Raw genomic sequence first — 22,302 nt, forward strand, 5'->3', positions numbered from 1 at the left:
ATTTAAGAAGCAGAACAATAGCTTGAACATCAAAAAAATGGCATGAAAACCATTAATTGGATATAACATATAACATTCTAAAATGTATTCTCTTCTAGTTTTTACATTTTTTCACATAAATGTAATTATAGTATATTCAGTTCTGTATTATATTTACTTTCAATTAATTTACTCACATTCACTAAACATTCAATACATTATGTTCTAGGCAGTGGAATCAAATATAATTAACATGTAGTTCCTAACATCAAGGAATTTAGGGCAGAGTGCAATGAGAGGAGGTAGATACGTGCTCAGAGGACATCAACAAACACAAACGCAATGTGGTTAAGTACTGCAGATTTCACTGGGACAAAGATTGACCAATAGGGTCAAGACCCTTGTGAAGTCTGAGATCAACCTCAAAGTTTCATCAGAGACAACAGATAAAGGCAGAAAAGTAGAAAGAAGCAGGAAAGCAATCCATAATTTCCGTCTTCCTATGATCAGATAAATAAACATTTTAGAATGAACTGGAAGGGGAAAAGCCTTTTCCATTACTGCCTTATTCAAACAGTCTGCTATGAACACAAAATATCTTTCAAATCAGGAAACAAAGTGGGGGTGGAAACTTCAGCAGCTCCAGATCACCATCATCTTCAAGGGTCCAAACTCTTTAATTGGCCCTTTTCAACCTTACCTCCCAACCACACTCTCACAGCACTCCTCTTCCCTCACCCCCCCCCCCGACCATATCAGATAACTTGGGGTCAAAGGAATAAGGGTTTGAAAATACAGTACTATTTTCAAAGCACCAATTTAAAAGTATTATAAATGCTGGTGAAATGCAAAGAGGTGTGATTTTGCTAGCGGGCATTTAAAATTCCTTTAAAATGTGCATAGGCTTTGATCCAGCAACTGCACTTCTAGGAATTTAACTTAAGGAAATAAGAAAAGATATACTGTTTATAAACACTTTATAAAAGGAGGAAAAAACGAGAAACAAATACCCAATAACACGTTATATAATTATATAGATACACAACTCAATACAAAATCCGATCACTAGTGTGCCTTTTTAAAAAAGTATTTTATTTGTTTGTTTGTTTGAGAGCGTGCGTGAGCGACAGAACACGAGCGGGGGATGGGGAGGGGCAGAGGGAGAGGGAGCCGCAGACTCCCCACTGAGCAGGGAGCCCATCCCAGGACCTCAGATCAAGACCTATGCGGAAAGGCAGAGGCTTAACCAACTGAGCCACCCAGGCGCCCCACTAGTATGCTTTTTAAAATAATAATAATAAAAAAACCATGCATAGGTGGCGGGCACTCCATTTAACCTCACAAGCCTTGAAAACGGATAAACTTCTACATATGAAGAGGCTGAAGCACTAAATATTTAACGTGTCCGAAGTCACACAATTAAGTAAAGAAGCCACGATTCAAAAGGAGGCCATCTGAATCTCAAACCCATGAGCCCTCCCACGTCCACACTGCTTCCTAGTTTTGGGACAGAATGGGCACTGAACTATTTACCTCGCAGGATTAATGTGACTTAAATAATAAACACAAAGCTCCTGGGACATGGCAGACATTCTGTACTCGGAAGCTACTAAATAACTTGCTCAAGATCACACACCACCCGTAGTAAAACCAGGTTTAAAGGAGATTTGCATCTTGTGTTCAGGGGGGGCGCGCAGGAGCTCAAGAAGGTGTCCCTGGCTTCAATTCCTAACCCAGAGCGAGTATGGACTTGCCCTCTGTCCCGCAAGCGCACCTCAGAGGTCAGGGAACACCCAACAGGAATCTCCAAAAAGGAGGAAGCGAAGTACGGTCGGATTTTCGCTGCACCCAGCTTCTCCAGCTCCAAGTACTCTCTGGCTCATCCTCCGCTCGCCAATTTCCGGGGTGGAAGTGACGTCTGTGCTACGCGCCGCCGGAAGCGGGCTTGCAGAGTAGGACCAAGAGGCAGCGTGTGCCCGTGGGCCTGGGTCCGGGCCCCGCTTCAGAGTAAGGAGCTTCGCAGCCTTGGTAGGCGGCCGTGGCCATGACGGCACAGGGGAGCCTGGTGGCCAACCGAGGCCGGCGCTTCAAGTGGGCCATTGAGCTGAGCGGGCCTGGAGGAGGCAGCAGGTGAGGAGCCCGGGCGAAGCTCGGTAACAAGAGTCTTCACCCCAGAATTGCCGCGGAGGAATAGGCCCTGATCTCTCAGGTACAACTCTCTGAAAATGATGGGTGGCACAAAGAGGGCTCCCGGGGAGCCGGCGGCTTCTCTACGGTGGACGTGTCTCATGTTCAAAAGATGCTTATTTCATTCCTCACAATAGACAAAAGTCTGACGAACCCACGAGAGGGCTTGGTCTAATCTGGGTAGATTAGATAAAGATCTGAGGATCTTTGTTCCAATGATTAGAGCAGGAACGTGGGATATGAAGTGTGGGAGGCTGCAGCCTTATGTTTCTTGGTTTGGTTCTTTAGGAGCCGAAGTGACCGGGGCGGTGGCCAGGGAGACTCGCTGTACCCTGTCGGTTACTTGGACAAGCAAGTGCCTGATACCAGCGTGCAAGAGACAGACCGGATCCTGGTGGAGAAGGTGCAGAGCTATAGGTGTCACAGTAGTTCCTAGGCCAGTCCTGACCTACATATCCACCGTCCTCTCCCGAGCAGCATATGAATATCCTACTGTGGGAGTCTTATCCCTAATATTGGTAAACTGCTTGAGATTAATTTACAGTAGTAAAAGTGCTTAATAGTTAGAAAAATAAAATATGTTTGAACATGTAAGGAGGTAGGTTGGAAATTATCCTTCGGTACCGGTGCCTAATGGTTGAAATCATTCTTTTACCCTAGTTCCCTTACAACCACACAACCAATGTGTCAGGATATTCTTTTGGTTTTATCTTCAAAACAGATTTAAATTTTTGCTACTCATCACTACTTCTTCTTACCTTACCTCTCATTCTAGTCTGAGCGATTTCATCTCCTGCCACTTTCCCCTTTGTTCTTCATTCCACTCTAGTCAGAATGGCCTCCTTGCTGCTCCTTGAAAATAGCAGGCAGGCTTCCATCCCGGGCTTTTTGTACATGTTCTTTCCCTCTTCCTGGAATACTCTTCCCCCAGATAACCTGTATGACTTGCTCTGTCATTTCCCTTAGGTCTCTCGGATATTACCTTCTTAGAGAAACCTACTCAGGGCACTCCCTGTCCTCTTTTCTTACTTTATTTCTCCATATCATTCATATACATGATATGATTATTACCTGTCTTTTTACTCTCGTAATGTCCAGGAAAGCGGATTTTGTGTCCCAAGTGCCTAGAACAGTAGCTGGCATTTTCTTTCCTCTTAGCCTTAATATTGTTCAATACTAAATGATCTTTATTTCATGAAATGCAGTGATTTTTACAGGAAAATGACAGCTGGTATCAGTGCTTTTCTTGATAAGTATATCATTTTTCATCTTGGTACATCAAATTGTAATATGAACAATAACATGAAAGTATTATTAAAATGGCCTGATTTTGAAGGTAGATGATTATACTTACTTTAGAACAGTTCTGTTGTATGGTTTGATCTTTAAAGTCCCAGATAAATGATCTTTTATGTAAGTGACACACCAGGGAATTGCTTACAAATATGTCCATTTATTCTTTTAACATGAGTAAGCTCAAATGGATAGTGATATATTCTTCTAATATTGCTAGATTTACTTTGTTAATATTTTGTTTAGTAGGATTTTTGCATTTAGGTTCAGGAGTGATATTGATCTATAAACTTTACTCATAATGTCCTTGTCAGGTTTTGGTATTTATGGGGCCCCATGTAATGAATGTTCATTTTTTATTTTCTGAAAGAATTTGTATAAGATTGGCTTTATTTTTTCCTTAAATGTTTAGAATTTGCCAAGAGAAACCATCTGTGCTTAATTACAGATTCAGTTTCTTAAACAGTTTTATGACTAAATTTTCAATTTATTATGCTATTAGGTTTTTCTTCTAGGAATTTATCCATTTCCCCAAATTTGTAATATGATCACTTTTTTTTTTTTTTTTTAAGATTTTATTTGACAGAGAGAGAGACAGTGAGAGCAGGAACACAAGCAGAGGGAAGTGGGAGAGGGAGAAGCAGGCTTCCCGCTGAGCAGGGAGCCCGATGTGGGGCTCGATCCCAGGACTCTGGGATCATGACCTGAGCCGAAGGCAGACGCTTAACGACTGAGCCACCCAGGTGCCCCTGTAATATGATCACTTTAAGATTTTATTTATTTGAGAGAGAGAGAGAGAGAGATGATGAGCAGGGGGAGGAGGAGAGGGAGAAGATGGCTCCCCGCTGAGCAGGGAACCTGAGGCGGGACTCTATCCCCGGACCCTGGGATCATGACCTGAGCCAAAGGCAGATGCTTAACCAACTGAGCCACCCAGGCGCCCATATGATCATTTTAATACACTGCCAGAACTATAGAGTTGTCCCTCTTTTATTCCCAATGTTGAATATTTCTCTTTTTCCTTCATCAGGCTCACCAGTATTGATGTTATTAACCTTTAAAAGAAAACACCTTTAGGGCGCCTGGGTGGCTCAGTTGGTTAAAGTGACTGCCTTCAGCTCAGGTCATGATCCTGGAGTCCCAGGATCGAGTCCCACATCGGGCTCCCTGCGCGGCAGGGAGTCTGCTTCTCCCTCTGACCCTCCCCCCTCTCATGTGCTCTCTCTCTTTCTCTCTCTCTCAAATAAATAAAATCTTTAAAAAAAAAAAACCAACCTTTAGCCTTGTTGATTTAAAGAAAAATTTATTAATTTCTTTTCTCATTTTTCCTTTTCATTTCCTTGGGTTTAATCTATTTCTTTTTCTAACTTATTAAAATAGATGCTGAGAATGACATGGATGGAGCTAGAGGGTATAATGCTAAGTGAAATACATCAGAGAAAGACAAATACCGTATGATTTCACTCATATATGAAATTTAAGAAACAAATGAGCAAAGGGGGAAAAAAGAGGGGAGGGCAAACCAAGAAACAGACTCTTAACCATAGAGAACAAACTGATGGTTACCAGACAGGAGATGGGTGGGGGGATGGGTGAAAGAGGCGATAAGGATTAAGGAGGGCACTTGTGATGAGCTTGTATGGAAGTGTTGAGTCATTATATTGTACCACCTGAAACTAATATTACACTGTATGTTAACTGGAATTAAAACTTAAAAAGATTGTAAAAAAAGAAATAATGCTTACTTTTTTTTTTATAAGATTTTATTTATTTGACAGAGAGAGCGATCACAAGTAGGCAGACAGGCAGGCAGAGGCGGAGGGAGAAGCAGGCTCCCCGCTGAGCAGGGAGCCTGATGCGGGGCTCTATCTTAGGACGCTGGGATCAGGACCTGAGCTGAAGGCAGATGCCTAACCGACTGAGCCACCCAGGTGCCCCAAATGCTTACTTTATTTTTAGTCTTCTAAATATGTATTATAAATTTTTCAGTGCTCCGTGTCCCACAAGGATAATATGTGGCATTTTTGTTATTGTTATCAGTTAACAATATTTCTGTTTTCCATTGTATTTTCTTTTATTTATGGATTATTTAGAATGCATTTAATTCCAATATATAGGGAATTTTTAGTTTTCTTTTTGTTACTGATTTCTAGCTTAATTGCATCATAAGCAAAGAACATGCTTTGTATGATTTGGGTTCTTTGAGAGTTGACACTTTCTTCAAGGCTCAGCAAGTGGTCAGCTTTTGTAAGTGTCCCATGTGTGTTTGAAAAGAATGAATTCTCCAAATGTTGGGTGCAGTGTTCTATATATGTCAGTTAATAATGTCATTTAGATCTTAATATCTTGATTTGTCAGCTTGTTCTTTTAGTTATTGAGGTGTGCTAATCTCCCACCCTATGGATTTACCTATTTCAGTTGTAGATGGGGCAATGAGAGATGCAGAAGTACAAGAACAAAAGTAGGGAAGTCTTTTTTTCTTTAGCCAAATCATGGGGAAAAATGGTATCTGGAAAACCAGTAGGAAAAAACATAACGAATGGTGAGGATGCCTTATTTTTAGAAGAGCAAGCTTCCTGTGGCAACATGGAGAAGGGCAGACAGACGTGGTGGAACTGAGGAGTCAGCTCAGTCAGCAGCACAGAATTGGGAATTGACTTTAACATCAGTGACCCGATAAATGTGGGACTGAGGATAGATATCATAGGTTAAAATTGTGTTTGTTTTAGCGCTGCTGGGACATTGCCTTGGGTCCCCTCAAGCAGATTCCCATGAACCTCTTCATCATGTACATGGCAGGCAATACGATCTCCATCTTCCCTACTATGATGGTGTGTATGATGGCTTGGCGGCCCATTCAGGCACTTATGGCCATTTCAGCCAGTAAGTATTCTTGATACAACAACCCTTCCTTAAGTTTTAAGAATTAAAGACAAATATTAGTGAAACCCATGAAAATCTTTAGTACTGCTCTTGGCTAGTGGCCAGGGGGAGGGTGTGCAGGGTGGTGATGGTAGAGGTGGTGGCGTGGAGGAGGGAAATGGAGCTTATCATGGCTTTTTGTTCACTTTTAATGGTCCTATTTGCTATTTTACTTTGGGTCTCTCTATATTATTTTAAAATATGGCCTGATTCATATTAAAAAAAAAAGTTGTTTTGGGTTTGACACTTTTTGTTACCCCAACAGCTTTCAAGATGCTAGAAAGTTCAAGCCAGAAGTTTCTTCAGGGTTTGGTGTATCTCATTGGAAACCTCATGGGTTTGGCATTGGCTGTTTATAAGTGCCAGTCAATGGGACTGTTGCCTACACATGCATCAGACTGGTTAGCCTTCATTGAGCCCCCTGAGGTAAGCAAAGGAAAAGTTAAATTTGGGGCAGTTGTAATGTAAATAGCAGACCCATTTGATGGTGGGGGATTTGAGTTGGTACTAGAGCTTATTTGTTAAGAAATAAGATCCCTTGGGAGTTTGGAAGTTGTTACTTTTTTAAGGATAAAGCTAAATAGAGCCTGTGATTAAATAAAGAACTTGATTCTATAAGTTAGTTCAACACCAATTCACCAATCACCTATTTACCTTGTTTCAGAGGATGGAGTTTAGTGGTGGAGGATTGCTTCTGTGAAGAGGAGAAAGAAGCACCTGGTGCCTGTGTATCGGGATCTCATTTACAACCTTCTTTTGTGCCCAGTGGCTCCTTCTCAGCATACTAATTCTTAAAGTTATCACTCATGCTGAACAGAACCAAAGCTCTCTTTACTCCATGGTGAGGAGATGAATCCCAGAAAGACAATGTACGTATCACTCCAAACACACAAAGAAACTATACCACAACCCTTGAATGAAAATAATGTAGAAAACTTTATTTATGTTTCCAGTACAGAGCAAAACAACAAATAAAACTGTAACTCTATGTAAACAAAATGGTTGCTGCTAAATCAAGAACCACAGCAGCATCTCCTTTCAATAAATTAAATGGTTGAGAACAATGCTTAAAAAAAAGGTTGCACAAGTTTCCCTTAACTCTATTTTCCTTAATGTTTCACTTCTATTTAACACAAGCTGGAACATAAAAATTCTGTTGGAGACACTGGAAGATGTGAGAAACTAATGCTGGATTCAGATTATACATGATGAAAAGAAAAATAAACCAGACAAAAAGAGTACATAAATATGCTTACAGTGTAATTGCTACTTTAACATCCACAATAATGGATTTTTAACACATTTAGGGGGAGTGAGGATTGGCGGGCTAGTTGGGGCCACAGGAATCTGAGGCAAAGGAAGATACACGGTAATGATCTTTCCCCTGCCAAGAGGAACCGGGCCCCTGCTGAGCAGATGCTGCAATTCAAACCTCAGCTTTTAAGATAGCTTTACAAGGCAGAAGGCCAGCAGCTGGAGAAGGTATATTGTCATAGTCTGCCCTGGTAAATCTTAGCTAAGACTTAAAAGCTGGATCTTATTCAGAAGGCAGGAAGAGGTCTTTCCTTTCTCTTCCTTCTTGAAACACAAAAGCCCTTCCCCTAAGGTGCATTCTCTCTCGCCAAGTTTTCAGTATTGCTTTATTTGCAGTGATTAGAAGAGACAAGACACTTCACAGACGAACAACATAAGCAACACATGGACGTGAAATGCTCTAGACAGAGATGAGTTTAAATCTGGCCTAATAACCATTTTCCCATGTAATGGTGATTTTATGTTTTAGGGGCTGAAGTAGTGGCTGTATTAATAGCCACTCACTCCCTTATCCCTTTAAAAGATTCTTACAGAGCTCCAACCACAAAAAGCTCTTCTAAAACCTTGTTTTCTGCCCATATTTTTTCTATATGGAAAAAAAATATATGTATCAACCACTTTGGCCAGAGGATGTGTGTAAATGTAGAGGAATTCCTGGGCAGGCTGACCTTTAAAGCACGGGGGCTTCAATATCTTGGTCCTAGAGAACCTGTTCCACTACTGTGGACTCAACTAAACAACAGAGTATTACAATGGAAATTTTAACAGTGCTTCTACCCTCTGCAGGAAGGAGCAGGAACTTAAAGATCATGTTTGTTTTGCTACCCTGACTGGGTCTTGAGGTTGAAAAAAGAGCAAAGGGAACAAAATACTCAGTTTCTTAAGCCATACTGAAGAAAAGGTTTTCTCTGTCCATAAAAATCAAATGAATAATCTGCTGGGACCTAGGTTTGCTTGCTCCATATCCTATTGGGTGATCAAAGAAGAGTGGCAGTATTTATCATTAAAAAGGTGATTGAAGAGCAGTCATGAATACAGGCAAAACAGTTTTTCTAAATACTTATCCTATAAAAGAAAGGACCATTTCACATATTTGCAATTACCACTCAAGGTAGTTTCCCTATGCTTGAAAGCTAGGTGTTTTATGACCAGTAAATTAAAATGACCAGTAAATGTTTTATGACCAGCAAATAAAAAGCTAAGCTTGTACAAGTACTTCCTTGACACATTGAGAGCTTTCTGAAAACAACTGGAATAGCAGAGGACTGTTGGCTTGGATAATCTTGGTTCAGAGCCAAGTTCCTGCAGTCACAATGAAGAATAAAATTGATAAAAACGCTCATACTCCGGACATTTAGATGAGTTGAGTGCCTCAAGTCTTGGCTATGGCTTTGGAAATGAGTGCACAGGTTTCTTAGTGAAAAATAAGTTTCTTGAATCAGGTCAATGCCAATCGTATGCCACTTTAGTGAAGCAGGTAGGGAGAGTAGCAGCAACTCAATCTTTGGCACTATGGAAGGAGTATGGCTCTAGAACTTCGAATTCCATTGCTGGATTCCCCCTTTAAAAGATAGTTCAAAGCTTTTAGGGAAGGATTTTAGCCAGTCTTCCTAGTTTATTCCTATGATTTTGGACCTGTGCCTACTAACCCAGAGGGCATAAAAGAAAGGAGAGGCGAAACTACTGGTCAATGTGCATCATCATCTAGATTTCTTGGACAACAGCTTGCTTGTTTTGACCATGTCGCACATGGTAACCACAGACTGTTTCAGTAGATCTTAATTTGGAGTTAGGGTACCCTAATTTGGCCATTTGAAAAGAACCTGAAAGAAATTCTTTTTACTCCACCTTTAAAAAAACAATTTCCAGGATAACAATGCGTGTATTACAATCTTAACCACAGACTGGGTTTTGAGAACCAGCTGACATATAAACCGACATAGTATGTGTACTGGAACCTGGTATTTGGGGGGAATCTTGTGTTGGAGGAAGAAGTAGAGGCTGTAGCCATGTTTCAGTTTTTGTATAGTACCCTAATATAAAATAGAGTCCTGGAGAACAATGGAAACATTAAAGAAAATTAGCTAAAAAAGATTTTCATCTTGGTTTGCCACAGGTTATCTCCACAAGGATGTTAGGTCCCCACATACTCGGCCATGCATTCTTTAGTATGATGAAGCTGTGTCTCTGGCTGTTACCCCCATGGTGTCATCATTGGACCATGACTTCTGAGACTCCCCTTTAATGTTGGACATGTACTTGCTTTTCGTCTTCTTGAATTTCTAGCATCCCTTTTGCCAACTCATTTTAATGGTTTAGCCTGTTAATTCTAATTTGCCTTCAACTAGTACAGACATGGCTTTTAGGACTTGACCAGTGTTCTGATATTGAGGAAATATCTGCTTCTTCTGTAAGGACAGCAGATCATATGATAGCAAAGAGCAGAACTACGTGTACTTTTTTGCACAAGTACTCGAGGTTCAGCTTGTCAAGAGTTCAGTGTGATGTGTACAGAACCCAGGCCTCTACTTGATGGGAGTAGTAGTAAAGAGCTGGCACTTCCATGGAGAATGGAAGCCTTTTAGGAAAGGTGAGGCCAAGCAGAGTCTTCAGGAGTAGATTATGAATAAATGGTGATTACTTCACTGCCACCACCCCGGACAAGGAGGACTCGCTCTAGTCCCTCGGTGAGCACTTCTAGGAACTCCATGTCTTCCGAATTTGTCAAGGAGACAAATGAGGAGAAGAACACACTTTATAACCTGACATGATAATCGAGGTTTATCTGACTGCAAAGCTGCAAAATTAACATACTTGTTTTCATTATTATATATACTCAGAGTTGGAGACGTCTGAACTCTGGATTTAATTTAACCCTGTGAAATAATCCAGGGATCTAATTCCTTTGCATATATAATACAAGACCTTCATTTGTTAGACTTTTTTCTAAATGTAACTTTACAAATGGGGGAAACTCACAAGTAATGTGTTTGTACCACAGCAAAATAAGCCAAAAAAGAAGAAAAGGCCACAACAGGGCAGCTTATAAGACTGCTCGAGAGAACCCAAGTAATTTCTAAGTGAAGCTGCTCAAATCAGATTTTTCTGCCAGTTTTTTTTTTTTTTTTCTTAATCTCTTCTCCTTAATGGTACTGATGGGAATGGGCCAGTCTATACCATTGCATTCTTGAAGGGGTCCCATTAAAAAAATCCTGTGATCAGGGTATGAGGAAAAACCCTTATCTTTTTTTTCCCCTCAGAGGAGATTTCACTTAAACTGCTTCTCCCCTAACTACATCCACAAGAAAGACGCTTTGCAAAGTGGGTGGAGCCTGAGAAAAGGAGAAAGGATGTGGGTATTGCGTCTCTAGGACTGTTTCAGAAAGGATTCTATACTGTGAATATTAGAAGTCATGTTGCAAATTTACCACCTAAAAAGTCTCTTTAGGGTTCAGAGAGAACATATATACCCAGCTCCCCCAAAGGAGATCAATCTCACTGCTGTGTAAGAATCCTTGCCTAAGACTTTTAACAGCCTTTCCTCCTTGAGAAGGAAATATGGGCACAGACAATGACTTTTAAGGTTACCTAGTGGTCTTATCTAAGAAACAGGCTAAGACTTTCCCTACTGGTAGCTCCATTCTTGGAAAGGATACAGTTTTCATCACCCTCAGGGTTTCGGGGTGGCCCTGGCATATTCAACAAAACCAGCTTTGCTTCGTGGGACTTGTTAACTATAACCTCATTGAGTTTCACTGCCGTATGCATCCGCCTCACATTGGAATGGTCTCTGGACGGGTGGAAGGGAGAAAGAGAGGTGGTTAAGGCAAAGAGAAAGCTAGGCATATAGTCAACTTTAAAAACCTTGAGATACAGAACTTTTTTGCTTTGACTATGAATAATGTAGTGAACAAATGATTTCTTTATACTAATATCCTGGGTTTTCTCATTCTACATTTGCTTGTTTTATTCCAGGAACACAGTATGGTGAGAAAGAAGGGTGGTTAGCTTATGCACAATGTTAACTGGTAGCTGATATGCACAGGCAAATAACAGAGATGGCTGGATTTGGGGTGAAATGAAGAACAGACCTCATCCTGTGTATCCAGGCAAAGTCACATGTGTGCCACTGACTAGGATACCATATTACATGATAAGCTTGTGAGTTGGAAAACTTACGGACGCATGTTAAGCAGGTCCTGGAATCCTTCCATCGACTTAGCCTTTTGTCCCCGGGATGCCATGTACTTGTCTTTTGTCCAAGTCATGTGCACCTTCTCCTGATAGGTTTCTGTCTCTTCATCCTCATCAGAGCCAATGCTGGTCAATCGCAGCATTGAGTTCCGGTCTTTCACCAACTGTGCCTGAGAAGGGCCCAACATAGCTATGACCTCTGTACCCAATTCCCTCTCACGCTTCAGCTTCAATTATTTTCAAATAATAATGTGGTTATAGTGAAAGAACTGATAAAGGGAGAAGGAAAGAATGTGTCATTCTATGAGAACAATATAGTATCATCCCTCTCAGGGACAGACTAGCATTCAATGAATACAGGAAGGTCTCACCTCTCTGTCCCTCTCTGTTTTGGACAGTCGCATGTGCCGGAGCATCTGGGACCTCTGCTCCATCATCAGGGTGCGCTCATAAGTATAAGCAGATATGTCACTGTCATGCTGCCGTAGATAACACAGAGTGGGCAATAAGCACAAAGGAGAAAGAAGGATGAACCATACACTTTCATGTCCACTCACTAAATTAAGCCAGAGAAAGTATCACAATATCAACCTAAGTTTCACTCCTATGTTCTTCAGTTACTGAGCTATATAATATTATGGACTGTAGAGCAAATCTAGAAGCCCTGAGAGTCTTTTCCATAATCCAACCATTACATATATGTTTCCTTGAAACAAAATACAAACTCTAGTCTTTTTTTTTTTAAGACTGCTAGGTTATTATTAAAAAAAAGCACTGTGTGTGATTTTAACATGCATATATGAATTAAAACTTGATAAAACCATATTAAGCAGACAATCTGGTAGAAATATAAAGGCTGTATAACAAAAGAGCAAAAATAAAATCCACCGAATACACAACACATTCATATTCTACTTATCTAGATCAATATATTAGGGCTTTGTTGGAACTAAGAGATTAATCCACATTTGCAGCTGAACAATTTCCCAAACCAAAAAAAGTTCTAGGAAGACAGGGTAGGAAGTGGGGGAAGGGTGGTCTGTTTGATCTCAAACTCCGCTTTCTCACCATCTCTACCACTTCCACCTCGGCCTCGATGCGTAGGTGGTAGAGGAAGGTAGCCAGGTCCTTCTTCATCTGAATACTGTTGTCTTCTAGTTGGGCTACTGTGAAGATCCGAATGCTACATTTTCGCCACACCTGAGAAAGTACCATACATACATGGAAAGTGAGATGCAAGAAGGCCAAAAAAAAAAAAAAAAAAAAAGAGTTATTCCTCAAACACAAGACATTTTTTGCTTTGGACAGTCTTGCTATAGTATCAGGATATTTGTTGTTCTTAGCTTCTAACTTGATATACTATTGTACGAAGGCAAAAGCTTAACTAAAAACACATTAAAAACAGCTTTAAGAAGTTCTTAATTTCCTAACAAGAAGAAAACTGGCAAAAGGGGATATATATACATTAAGAGGGTACTGTATTCAGATAGCATATTGATGCCTCATGCAGACTCTAATATTTATTATTTTAAAGTTCAGTTTAACTAGTCTTACCAAAGGATGAGCATACCTATGTATAAGATACCCACACACCCAAACATAGGTTTCCAGCATTTGAGAGACTTTGGTCTTTTTTTTTTTTTTTTTTAAATGGACGTGTCACTTCTTAATGTTTTTCCAAGAGCTCATATGGAACTTTATTAACTTGCTGAATTTCACTTAGAGATAGGTAGGTATCAACTAGAAAGAAAACTACTTACTTCTCATACGGTTGAAAGTAGGATCATGGGAAAGCTAAGAAAAATCCCCAACTCTTCTGATCCTAAGCCCCAACACTATAATCAAAGAGGAAGCATCTGTCTAGTGAACCAGGACGATATCAAGGGAGAAAGACTTTTTTCAAAAGGTATCTAAAATACCTTGTGCTGTTTAAGTAGGAATGGTAATAACATGAGCATCCCCCCATCATGCACAATCCACCACACATCAATGTTGCCCTCAGAAAACTGCTCCACATTGCTGGGAAAGAAGGAGATGTTTTTAGCCACCAGCAGGGCCAGATGGGCAGCAGTTGTCACTCGAACTGTGCCTAGGGAGAAAACAGAATCAGGATAAACAGAGAAGACTCCTGAGGCTTGCCTTGCTTCCCACCATGTCAGGAAAGCAAGGGTAATGCGTTTTTTTTTTTTTTTTTTTTACATTTCTTTAAGCAAGGTATTCTGTTTACATAGTGGGTTATACCTCATCAAGTAACAACAATCATTAAGAAAAATCTGAATAACTAACAGAATTAGATTCAGAACCATGATTTATATTACTAGATATATGCTGATCACTACATTTCTAAGGGGGGGGTTATGTGAATTCTGGAGATTTTGATGAAAGACCATCCTTCCAATTCCTGTGAGAACATCAATGAGGCAGATCACAAATGAAAATAGGGCAATTTCAGAGATAATTCCTAGCATAATACTCGACAGAGATAAACAATTCATGAACATAATATAAAGCTGGAGGGGGTGAGGAGAATAGGATTATTACTGTTAGTAGTTACTTAGGTGCCCTTATGGGACTATGCTTCCGCAATGCCACGGTCTCTACTTTAGGCTATGGGGTAGGGTTAAGGCAACAGAGGTTTAACTGTAATCCCTATTTGGGCCCTCAGGATAAAATGAAAAGTGTTCTGTACCGATAAAAGTCTTCCACGCTCGAGCATCTTCACTCTGGCGCCAGCCATTAGGCCATCCCATCACCACCGTGTTGTGCTTCATGCCCCCAAGGCCACATGACTGGATGAGGTGGGAAATGCCCTCCCTCAGCTTGGCTGCCACCACCAGCTGGCAGAATCCCTTCACCTTCTCTGCCTCCATTAGATGCTTTATGGTCTGAAAAAGAGAACCTCAATGCTGAATTGCTTCACCCTGAACCTTTTAATCTATTACTCCTTGTCTTATAATCTCCTCCTCTTTTCCAAACTCTGCTTAAGACCGTATCTCCTACAGAAAAGTCCAAAAAGTAAAATTAGGCCAATGGAATTTCATTATCCTTTGCCTTTTTCACTAAGTGCTTACTACATATATTGCTGGTTGACTACAGCAATGGAGTTCCTCTGCCTTTTCCTCTATTCTGCTTTCCCTTCTTTGTAACATACCAAACAAATCAAGAGCAGGGATCTTCGTAAAACAAATATTCAATATTCTTTCTTAACTGGCCAGGCTGAGTGTGAACATGATCTACTTCCTTCCTCAATCGCCCTGATACCCTGACTCGTATTATTAGAAACTCAATCTGATGATTCAGTTTCACTTAAAAATTTTCTCTGGTATGTTTTTTTTTTTTTTCGTTTCTCCTATTTCCATCTGTTTTGGTATTTTAATGGTGACTACTGATGACCCTTGTCTTTGCTTTGCTATTATTTATTCAAGCCAAGTTGGAGATAATACTTCATTTACTCTCTTAGTGGAAAGATGAAGGGAATAATGGTGTAGAAAGAGGACAGAATTTTCCTGAAGGTACAGATTAAGTCAGTGATGTAGCAAGGGTAATAAGCAAGCTTTACTGATTTCCAATCCTGTGCTTTTTATTTATTTTTACCATCATTCCAGACTAGTGTTTCTTCAAGCATTTCTAGTTTTTAGGGTTTCAAAGTATTCCAAATGAAATCCAGTAAAATTTTTGAAATAAAAGGGTTGGTTTTATCATTTATAATAAGTATTAGAGTGAAAACTGCTTTCTTCTTTAGGGAGAACTTATACTTGGCAAGTTAATCAGAAGTAAAGCAAAAGAACCTTGCTCATGATACCAAGGTAGACTGGTAAGGAGAAAGGAAAGTTGTTCATTGCTCCTTGTCACCAGATTGAGCAGAACCATCTCCACGATTCAAGGGACAGATTTATTTACTTGACTTCTCTGAGGCCTGAGTCAATGTTTAGAGTCTACTTGCAAACAGTGCTTAGCCTTGACAATCTTAAAAGTTTAGTAATGCTTTTTAAATGGAAAAAATAAATTATTATCTTCTGGTTCATCTTCTTATTTGGGAGAATATGATTGTTCAAAAGTCAGCACTAAGAAGGAAACCTCCTAGATCACTCAGGAAAGGGATTAACTTAGAAATATGACATCTAACAACTTAACATCACAAAACCAGAAGCTAAATTCCACTAAGTCAATAAGCCTTGACTCTTACCTGTTCAGCAGCTAAAGCTTCCCCGTAGTTCTCCAGGAAGTTCCCCACAATGACAGAGCCCACAATAGTGAGACCCTTTCCTGCTTTAAGTTGTGAGGCAAAGGTGAGGAGGCGAGGATGCTTGACGTGTAAGTCCTCATCTAATTTCAGCAATACAAGTAACTGAGGCCTGCAGAGAGATTGGTGGGAGGGTGGAAGGGAGAAAAAACTTTGGGTTTGGGGAACAGAATGACAATTCTACCCTTTAATTCAGGAGATCTATATAAAACTGTAATCGGGCAGAAGGAAGAGATTAGAGAAAACGATAGGATGAGGGTGTAGTTTATTTCAATCCTCCCAGTATTACCACAAATCGATCATTCTGCAAGGAACAATAAAAATGGCTGAAGTCTAGACCAGATATCCCATGAAGAAAAGAGAATAAAGTATGAAGGATCTGGAATCATTCAAAATGGGTCCATTATACCAATTCCTTGAGCCACCTGAATTCCTTATCCTGTAATCACAGAAGCACATAGTTGTGTGTGTTAACCATGTGCCAAACACTACACCACTAAGCTCTACTGATTTCTTTACCTCCAGTTTTTAGTGTGTGGCGGTCCTTCTTCCAGCCGGAGCAAAGCAAACCGGGCTGCACTGAGGGACAGCCCACGGATTCCATCACCCCATTCTTTCTCCGCTCTGGGAGACAAAAGAGAAAAAAGCAGAGACAGATTTCAACTATATCAAGTACAATTTCAAAACATAAAGTTTATTTTTTCTTTATCTAAAACTAACATATGCACAAGGAAGAAAATTAAAACTCATTATTTATATAATGCTCTTTATTAACATAAGGAACCCACCAAAAGCAGATCCACACTGTCCTTCATCAATGGACCACACTGTACAATAAACAATTCAAAATAAAGGCTGGAAGTATCACTCACTTGTCCTTCTATGTAACTGTTCAAAAGCAATAATGCAAAACAGCTATTTGGAGAAGGAACTTACGACAGACCCAAAGTTTAATTTAATTTTGAAAATAATGGGGAAAAGCAAAACTCAATGTAATCTTCTGAACCAGTGTTATTTATTCCTAAATTTTGCTAGGTGTTTCTGAAGTCTTAGTTGTTATAGTTATTCAGGATTAATTTCTTTTTCATTTCAGAGATAATACCTTGACTGAAGAGATAAGCAAAAATACTTGTATTTGTGTTATACTTTAATACTCATCATTATTATTTGACAAGTCCTTTAAGCTACTTTTTTCACTGATCTGTTCATACTTTCTCAATGGGTTCCCCTTGTTGATTCTGTATGTTTGTGTCTGTAAGATGGCTAAAAGAATTGGGGATACAAAATTTAGTTACAGATGAATGAGGTTATCTGGATCCTTACTGCAATTTTCATTGGGCTGGCTCTACACAAACTAGTCCATTTTGATACTTTTAGCAGTAATCAAGGTCAAATCCACAGACTCACCCTTGGTACTCGATGTACTTGTAGATCATACCAGCTATTACCATAGCTACGATGGCGTAATACCAGGAAGAAATGAACATCAGAGCCAGACAGATACTCATTCCCATGAAAGAGAGGGCCCTAGAAAATTAAAAACAAAAACACAAACAAGAAAGTGTTTTTCTAAGCAGCTTAAAAAGAAGCCTGTGCTAGAGATGCTTCTCAAACTGGTGAGGGATTGCTAAATTCCAATATATTGCAGACTGAACTTCTGTAAAACGCAATAAAAATGAGTTATTAGAAAAGTTACTATATGCCTGGATGCTGTGAGAATGTCAAATTGCTATAAAAGTTTCAAAATATTTTTCTCAATTTTTATAGTTGTCTTATCATGGACTGCAATAGTCGGTAGATCTGCACCGAGGCCCAAACCATCCTTTGTGCTGATGTTTCTCATTGCTGGGAAAACATATAAATGAACAGGATGTAATGAAAGTTATCTGTAGTTGTGAGGATAATTAATGCCTAGTTGGCAAAGCAAGGATGGGGCATGTAGTCAGAATTATTAACATGATCTTTTAAAAAAAGTATTTCATGTAAATATTGCTTAAAACCATATTAACATTCATTAGCATACATGCAGAACCCACTGAAGGAAATCTGCCATTAGTTTCCTTACTTTACATAAGAGAAACGTGGCAGAGGGGCACCTGGGTGGCTCGTGGGTTAAGCGTCCAACTCTTGATTTTGGCTCAAGTCATGAACTCAGGGTCCTGGGATGGAGCCCTGTGTTGGGCTCAGTGCTAAGTGTGGAGTCTGCTTAAGAGTCTTTCTCTCGGAGTGCCTGGGTGGCTCAGTCGTTAAGCGTCTGCCTTTGGCTCAGGTCATGATCCCAGGGTCATGGGATTGAGTCCCACATCGGGCTCCCTGCTCAGCGGGGAGCCTGCTTCTCCCTCTCCCACTCCCTCTCCTGTTCCCCTTGCTTGTGCTCTCTTGCTCCGTCAAATAAATAAATAAAGTCTTTAAAAAAGAAAAAAAGTCTCTGTCTTTCCCTCTGCCCCACCCCCCACTTGTGTTCACTCTTTCTCACTCTCTTCTCTCTCACTAAAAAAAAAAAAAGAGAGAGAGAGGAGAGAAACTTGGCAGAGAATGATGGAATGCCTGTTTTGATCAAATAGATCAGGTAGACAACCATGCTTACTGAAGTTCTACTGTGTACAGAATGAACTTCTTAGCTCCATGATGAATTTCAAAAAGAGTGAATGGAGAAAATCAGATCTAATAAAAACATAGGAGAAGGAGGGGTGCCTGGGTGGCTCAGATGGTTAAGCATCTGCCTTCGGCTCTGGTCATGATCCCAGGATCCTGGGATCGAGCCCCACATCGGGCTCCCTGCTCTGCGGGAAGCCTGCTTCTCCCTCTCCTCATGCTCCCCCCCCGCTTGTGTGCTCTCTCTGTCAAAAATAATCTTTAAAAAAAAAATAGAAGGATAAAGGGAAAAGGTAACAAAAGCAAAACAGTAACACAACAGAGTTCATAGTGAACATTTAATTAAGGTTAAAGCTAGAAGGAAGATTAGAGGTGATAAAATCAGTGAGGATCTAAATTTTTGCCACATAAAGGTCACACTCCTGCCCATCACGGGTAAGTGAAGTCAGGAAAGGGTCAAGGAGGAAGTTAGCACAGAGGAATGTAGCAACAGGTGCCTACAGGACATATTAAAGAACCTTTAGCTAAGACAGGAAAGAAAGGAGGAGATGGGATGGTAGCTAAAAGCGTGATGACTCCCTTAAGACCGAGGAGACGTGAACTCAGCAGCAGCTGTCCAACGTTTCACTGAGAGCTTTACTATGTAGTAGGCACTGTACTGAGCGCTTCAGATCATCTCAAAGCAACCCTATGAGATAGGTAATACTATCAGTCCCATTTCACAAATGAGTAAAATTAAATTTGATGTAGTTATGTGCTTTGGTAAAAGCTACAAAACTAGGAAATAGAGCTGACACTGAGCTAAGGTCATCTGACTCCATAGCTCATACTCTTACCTGCTACATGAACCTCCTAAGGAAGAGAGAGTTCGAGAATGAAAACTGATGAGAATAAAGATAGAAAGGGGTGAAGTCCAGTGCTTAGCTAAGAGGGAAATGGGAAAACAGATATGCAAAGGGTAGGCTGGTTTAACCTGAAGAATGCAGCAAGCTGGAAATATTTATTTCATAGTTTTGATCTTTATTCTCAAGTGGGTGTTATAAATTATAAAGTGACCTATGAAAAAACACAGTAAAGTGGTGGAAATTCAGGTAATCACTGAAGTTGAAACAGGCAGTAGGATGGCTGGCCAAGAAAAATTGTATTAACCACCCAGAATCTTCTAGTTTTCTAGTTCAATGATGGGTTCTCTCCAAATGTGGGGAAGAAGAAGAAAAAGAGCAGACTTACCAGTGGTAGTAGCGGAACCGGGGTCTCCAGTTGGGTGTTCGAAGTAATGTTTGCAATGCACATGCCAAGTTCACAAAGAGGTAACACATGAGGAAAAACCTGGCAGAATATAAATAGTAAGAGGCATGATTATTATTGTAAAATGATTCTCCAAAGGTTATTATAGATAAAGACCTTGTTGTTCTAGCCCACTAGCCTTTGATTAAGACTAGGATGTAGAGAACTTTAACTTCTCCCCACGAACTTGCTCATTTGCCTGTGTTCTCTCTCAGTGAAAGACATTACCCAGTTGCTCTTGGGATAATCCATTTCCTCATTGTCACTCATCCTTGTTCCAAATTAACTTATCAAGTCCTATGGATTCTACCTATTTACACATTTTTAAACCTTTCCCCTCCTTTCCATCTCTACTATTATCATCTTAGTTCAGGATCCTTTTCTTCCTTGCTGGATTAAATAAGCTTCCAGCTGGCATTCCCAGCTCAATTTTAGCCTCCTTTTCACTTGTCTTTTATAGCAAATTATCATTCTAAAACATAAATATGATCATTCTATCCTCAAAGGATCACTCACTACCTCCAGGTAAAAGTTCTGGGTCTTTTGTGACCTGGCTCTAGCTACTTCTCTGCTCAGCTGCCCCCGAACAGGCACGCTCCTTTCTATCAAAGCCAAACTACTTTGAATTCTCAGATGTGCTGCGTTGTTTCAATCCTCAATTCCTTTACACACATTCCGTGTCTGGGACATCTCACTCTTTTCATTGCTTAGTAAATAACCAGTCCTCCTTCAAGATGCAAGTGTCCCTTTCTCCAGAAAACCTTTCTTGAGTCTCAGTCCATTTGGGTGCCTTGCTGTGAGCTCTTACGCAGTGTTCACCTTTACCACAGTTCTCATCACACTACACAAGGATCACTGGTCTCTCCATCATTGGTTCCTTAGGGTTGTGTAATCCATCTCTGTATTCCTAGCATGCTGCCCAGTGCCAGGTGGGTAATTAAGTCATCACTAAGTTGCAGTTGAAGGATCAAAGCTAAGAGTAGCAGTGAAAGCTACAATCAACTGATAATAAGAAATGAAGGCAAAGAACTTGTGAAGTTATACCGGTAGGAAGAAACCATGACAACTTATAAAAGTTAGTCTTACTTGAAACTTCTTAGGAATATGTATTATTTAGGTGAAGTTACACCTGTCCTTGGCTCACTCTTTTATCACTACTGTTATATGCCCGATGGAAATCAACATGTATTACACATCATATAAGCAAGAAAAGTAAAGAGAAGAACTGGCTCTTACATAGAAAGAATTGGGGCCACAAGATCCAGGGAGGCGATAAGAATCCCCAGCTCTGCAATGGCAGCAGTTAGAAGTAAAGCCCAGGTAGGTTCCCCGTTGGCTTTACTGTGACCAAAAACCTGTATAGAGAAGGGAAATATCAGACACAGGTGTGTGGGGAGTGCCAGAGTCAATGCTCCCTGATTCCTCTATGCCACAGTTTCAGGTATATGAAGGATAATAGTGTTACCAACTTTGGTATCTTTTAAATACCTTTACCCCACTCATATATAAACTCATCCCTCACAGGGATTTAGAAGGTCTTGTACTAAAAACCCACATGTCTTCACATTATATGATCTAATAATTCCTAAGCCTATGAAGACCACGGTTTCTCAAAAAATCTGAGGAAAAGGAAATAGGGTATGGGAAAGGATTACTCACCCTCAGAAAGGGTATGATGTTATCCTTGGCTATAGCCTGTAGCAGTCTTGGTGCACCTGTGAGACTCTGAAGCCCAGCCCCACATGTTGAGAAGAAGGAGCCGATGACAATCACCCATGGGGACGGCCAAGATAAGGTACCCACCACCAGATTACCTTTCACAGCATCCCCAAACCTGGGAAAGAAATGGGAGTGTGGAAATTTACCTACAGACTGAAAGACTAGAGAGACATTCACCTATTTTTTTTCTATTTATAATCTTCAGAAAATTAAAATGGAGACAGATATAAATATTAAGAAATGTAAAGGTAGGCAGATTTGATTTATATTAAGAAAAAATAACCTGTGGAGCCAGATAATAAAGCTAAGCTTCAACTGTAGCTTTTTCCCCTCAAAATATCAAAATATCTGTGCTCTTTGCAAAAAATTGGAAAAATACAATAAATATAAAAAGCCGGGAGGAAATTCATTAATCATAATCGGTAATATTTAGCATACTTTGCACATTTTAGTCTGTTTACTGTTTTTATAAACATAGATGAGATCACATTACACCTATAATTCCATATTAACTTATAAGCATTTTCCTATGTCATGAAAAACTCTTCATGAATAAAAATTTTAGTGGT

General features: G+C 40.1%; 2 protein-coding genes across 6 annotated transcripts in view; one reads left to right on the top strand and one right to left on the bottom strand.

Moving 5' to 3' along the window:
* Nucleotides 1-1,899: 1,899 nt before the first annotated feature.
* Nucleotides 1,900-7,458, top strand: EMC4 (ER membrane protein complex subunit 4). 3 transcript variants are annotated; one of them, XM_045900420.3, is made up of 5 exons: nucleotides 1,900-2,109; nucleotides 2,455-2,569; nucleotides 6,189-6,342; nucleotides 6,647-6,807; nucleotides 7,046-7,458. In XM_045900420.3, exons 1-5 carry the CDS (start codon nucleotides 2,024-2,026, stop codon nucleotides 7,079-7,081), a joined length of 552 nt encoding a protein of 183 aa, XP_045756376.1. In that variant the 5' UTR covers nucleotides 1,900-2,023; the 3' UTR covers nucleotides 7,082-7,458. The 3 variants fall into 3 exon arrangements, with proteins under 3 accessions (XP_045756376.1, XP_064426792.1, XP_045756377.1); XM_064570722.1 differs by having other exon boundaries at nucleotides 2,049-2,188; nucleotides 2,455-2,684; XM_045900421.3 differs by having other exon boundaries at nucleotides 2,049-2,188.
* The window catches only part of SLC12A6 (solute carrier family 12 member 6), an 86,150-nt gene continuing 71,141 nt past the window's right edge, over nucleotides 7,294-22,302 (bottom strand). For all 3 annotated transcript variants that reach the window (XM_064570720.1, XM_045900418.3, XM_045900419.3), the window contains 13 exons: nucleotides 21,674-21,848; nucleotides 21,251-21,369; nucleotides 19,958-20,056; nucleotides 17,540-17,659; nucleotides 16,652-16,756; nucleotides 16,076-16,244; nucleotides 14,579-14,774; nucleotides 13,809-13,978; nucleotides 12,958-13,089; nucleotides 12,261-12,368; nucleotides 11,875-12,059; nucleotides 11,352-11,485; nucleotides 7,294-10,407 (listed from right to left, as the gene is read on the bottom strand). In XM_064570720.1, coding sequence (XP_064426790.1) covers nucleotides 10,316-10,407; nucleotides 11,352-11,485; nucleotides 11,875-12,059; nucleotides 12,261-12,368; nucleotides 12,958-13,089; nucleotides 13,809-13,978; nucleotides 14,579-14,774; nucleotides 16,076-16,244; nucleotides 16,652-16,756; nucleotides 17,540-17,659; nucleotides 19,958-20,056; nucleotides 21,251-21,369; nucleotides 21,674-21,848 — 1,804 coding nt within the window. In that variant the 3' untranslated portion in view covers nucleotides 7,294-10,315. The remainder of the gene's footprint in view (nucleotides 10,408-11,351; nucleotides 11,486-11,874; nucleotides 12,060-12,260; nucleotides 12,369-12,957; nucleotides 13,090-13,808; nucleotides 13,979-14,578; nucleotides 14,775-16,075; nucleotides 16,245-16,651; nucleotides 16,757-17,539; nucleotides 17,660-19,957; nucleotides 20,057-21,250; nucleotides 21,370-21,673; nucleotides 21,849-22,302) is intronic.

The sequence above is a fragment of the Mirounga angustirostris genome, unplaced genomic scaffold, assembly GCF_029215605.1.
Source record: "Mirounga angustirostris isolate CCGP_5_RB_7025 unplaced genomic scaffold, mMirAng1.0.hap1 SCAF_9, whole genome shotgun sequence".
In the NCBI taxonomy this organism is placed as follows: Eukaryota; Metazoa; Chordata; class Mammalia; order Carnivora; family Phocidae; genus Mirounga; species Mirounga angustirostris.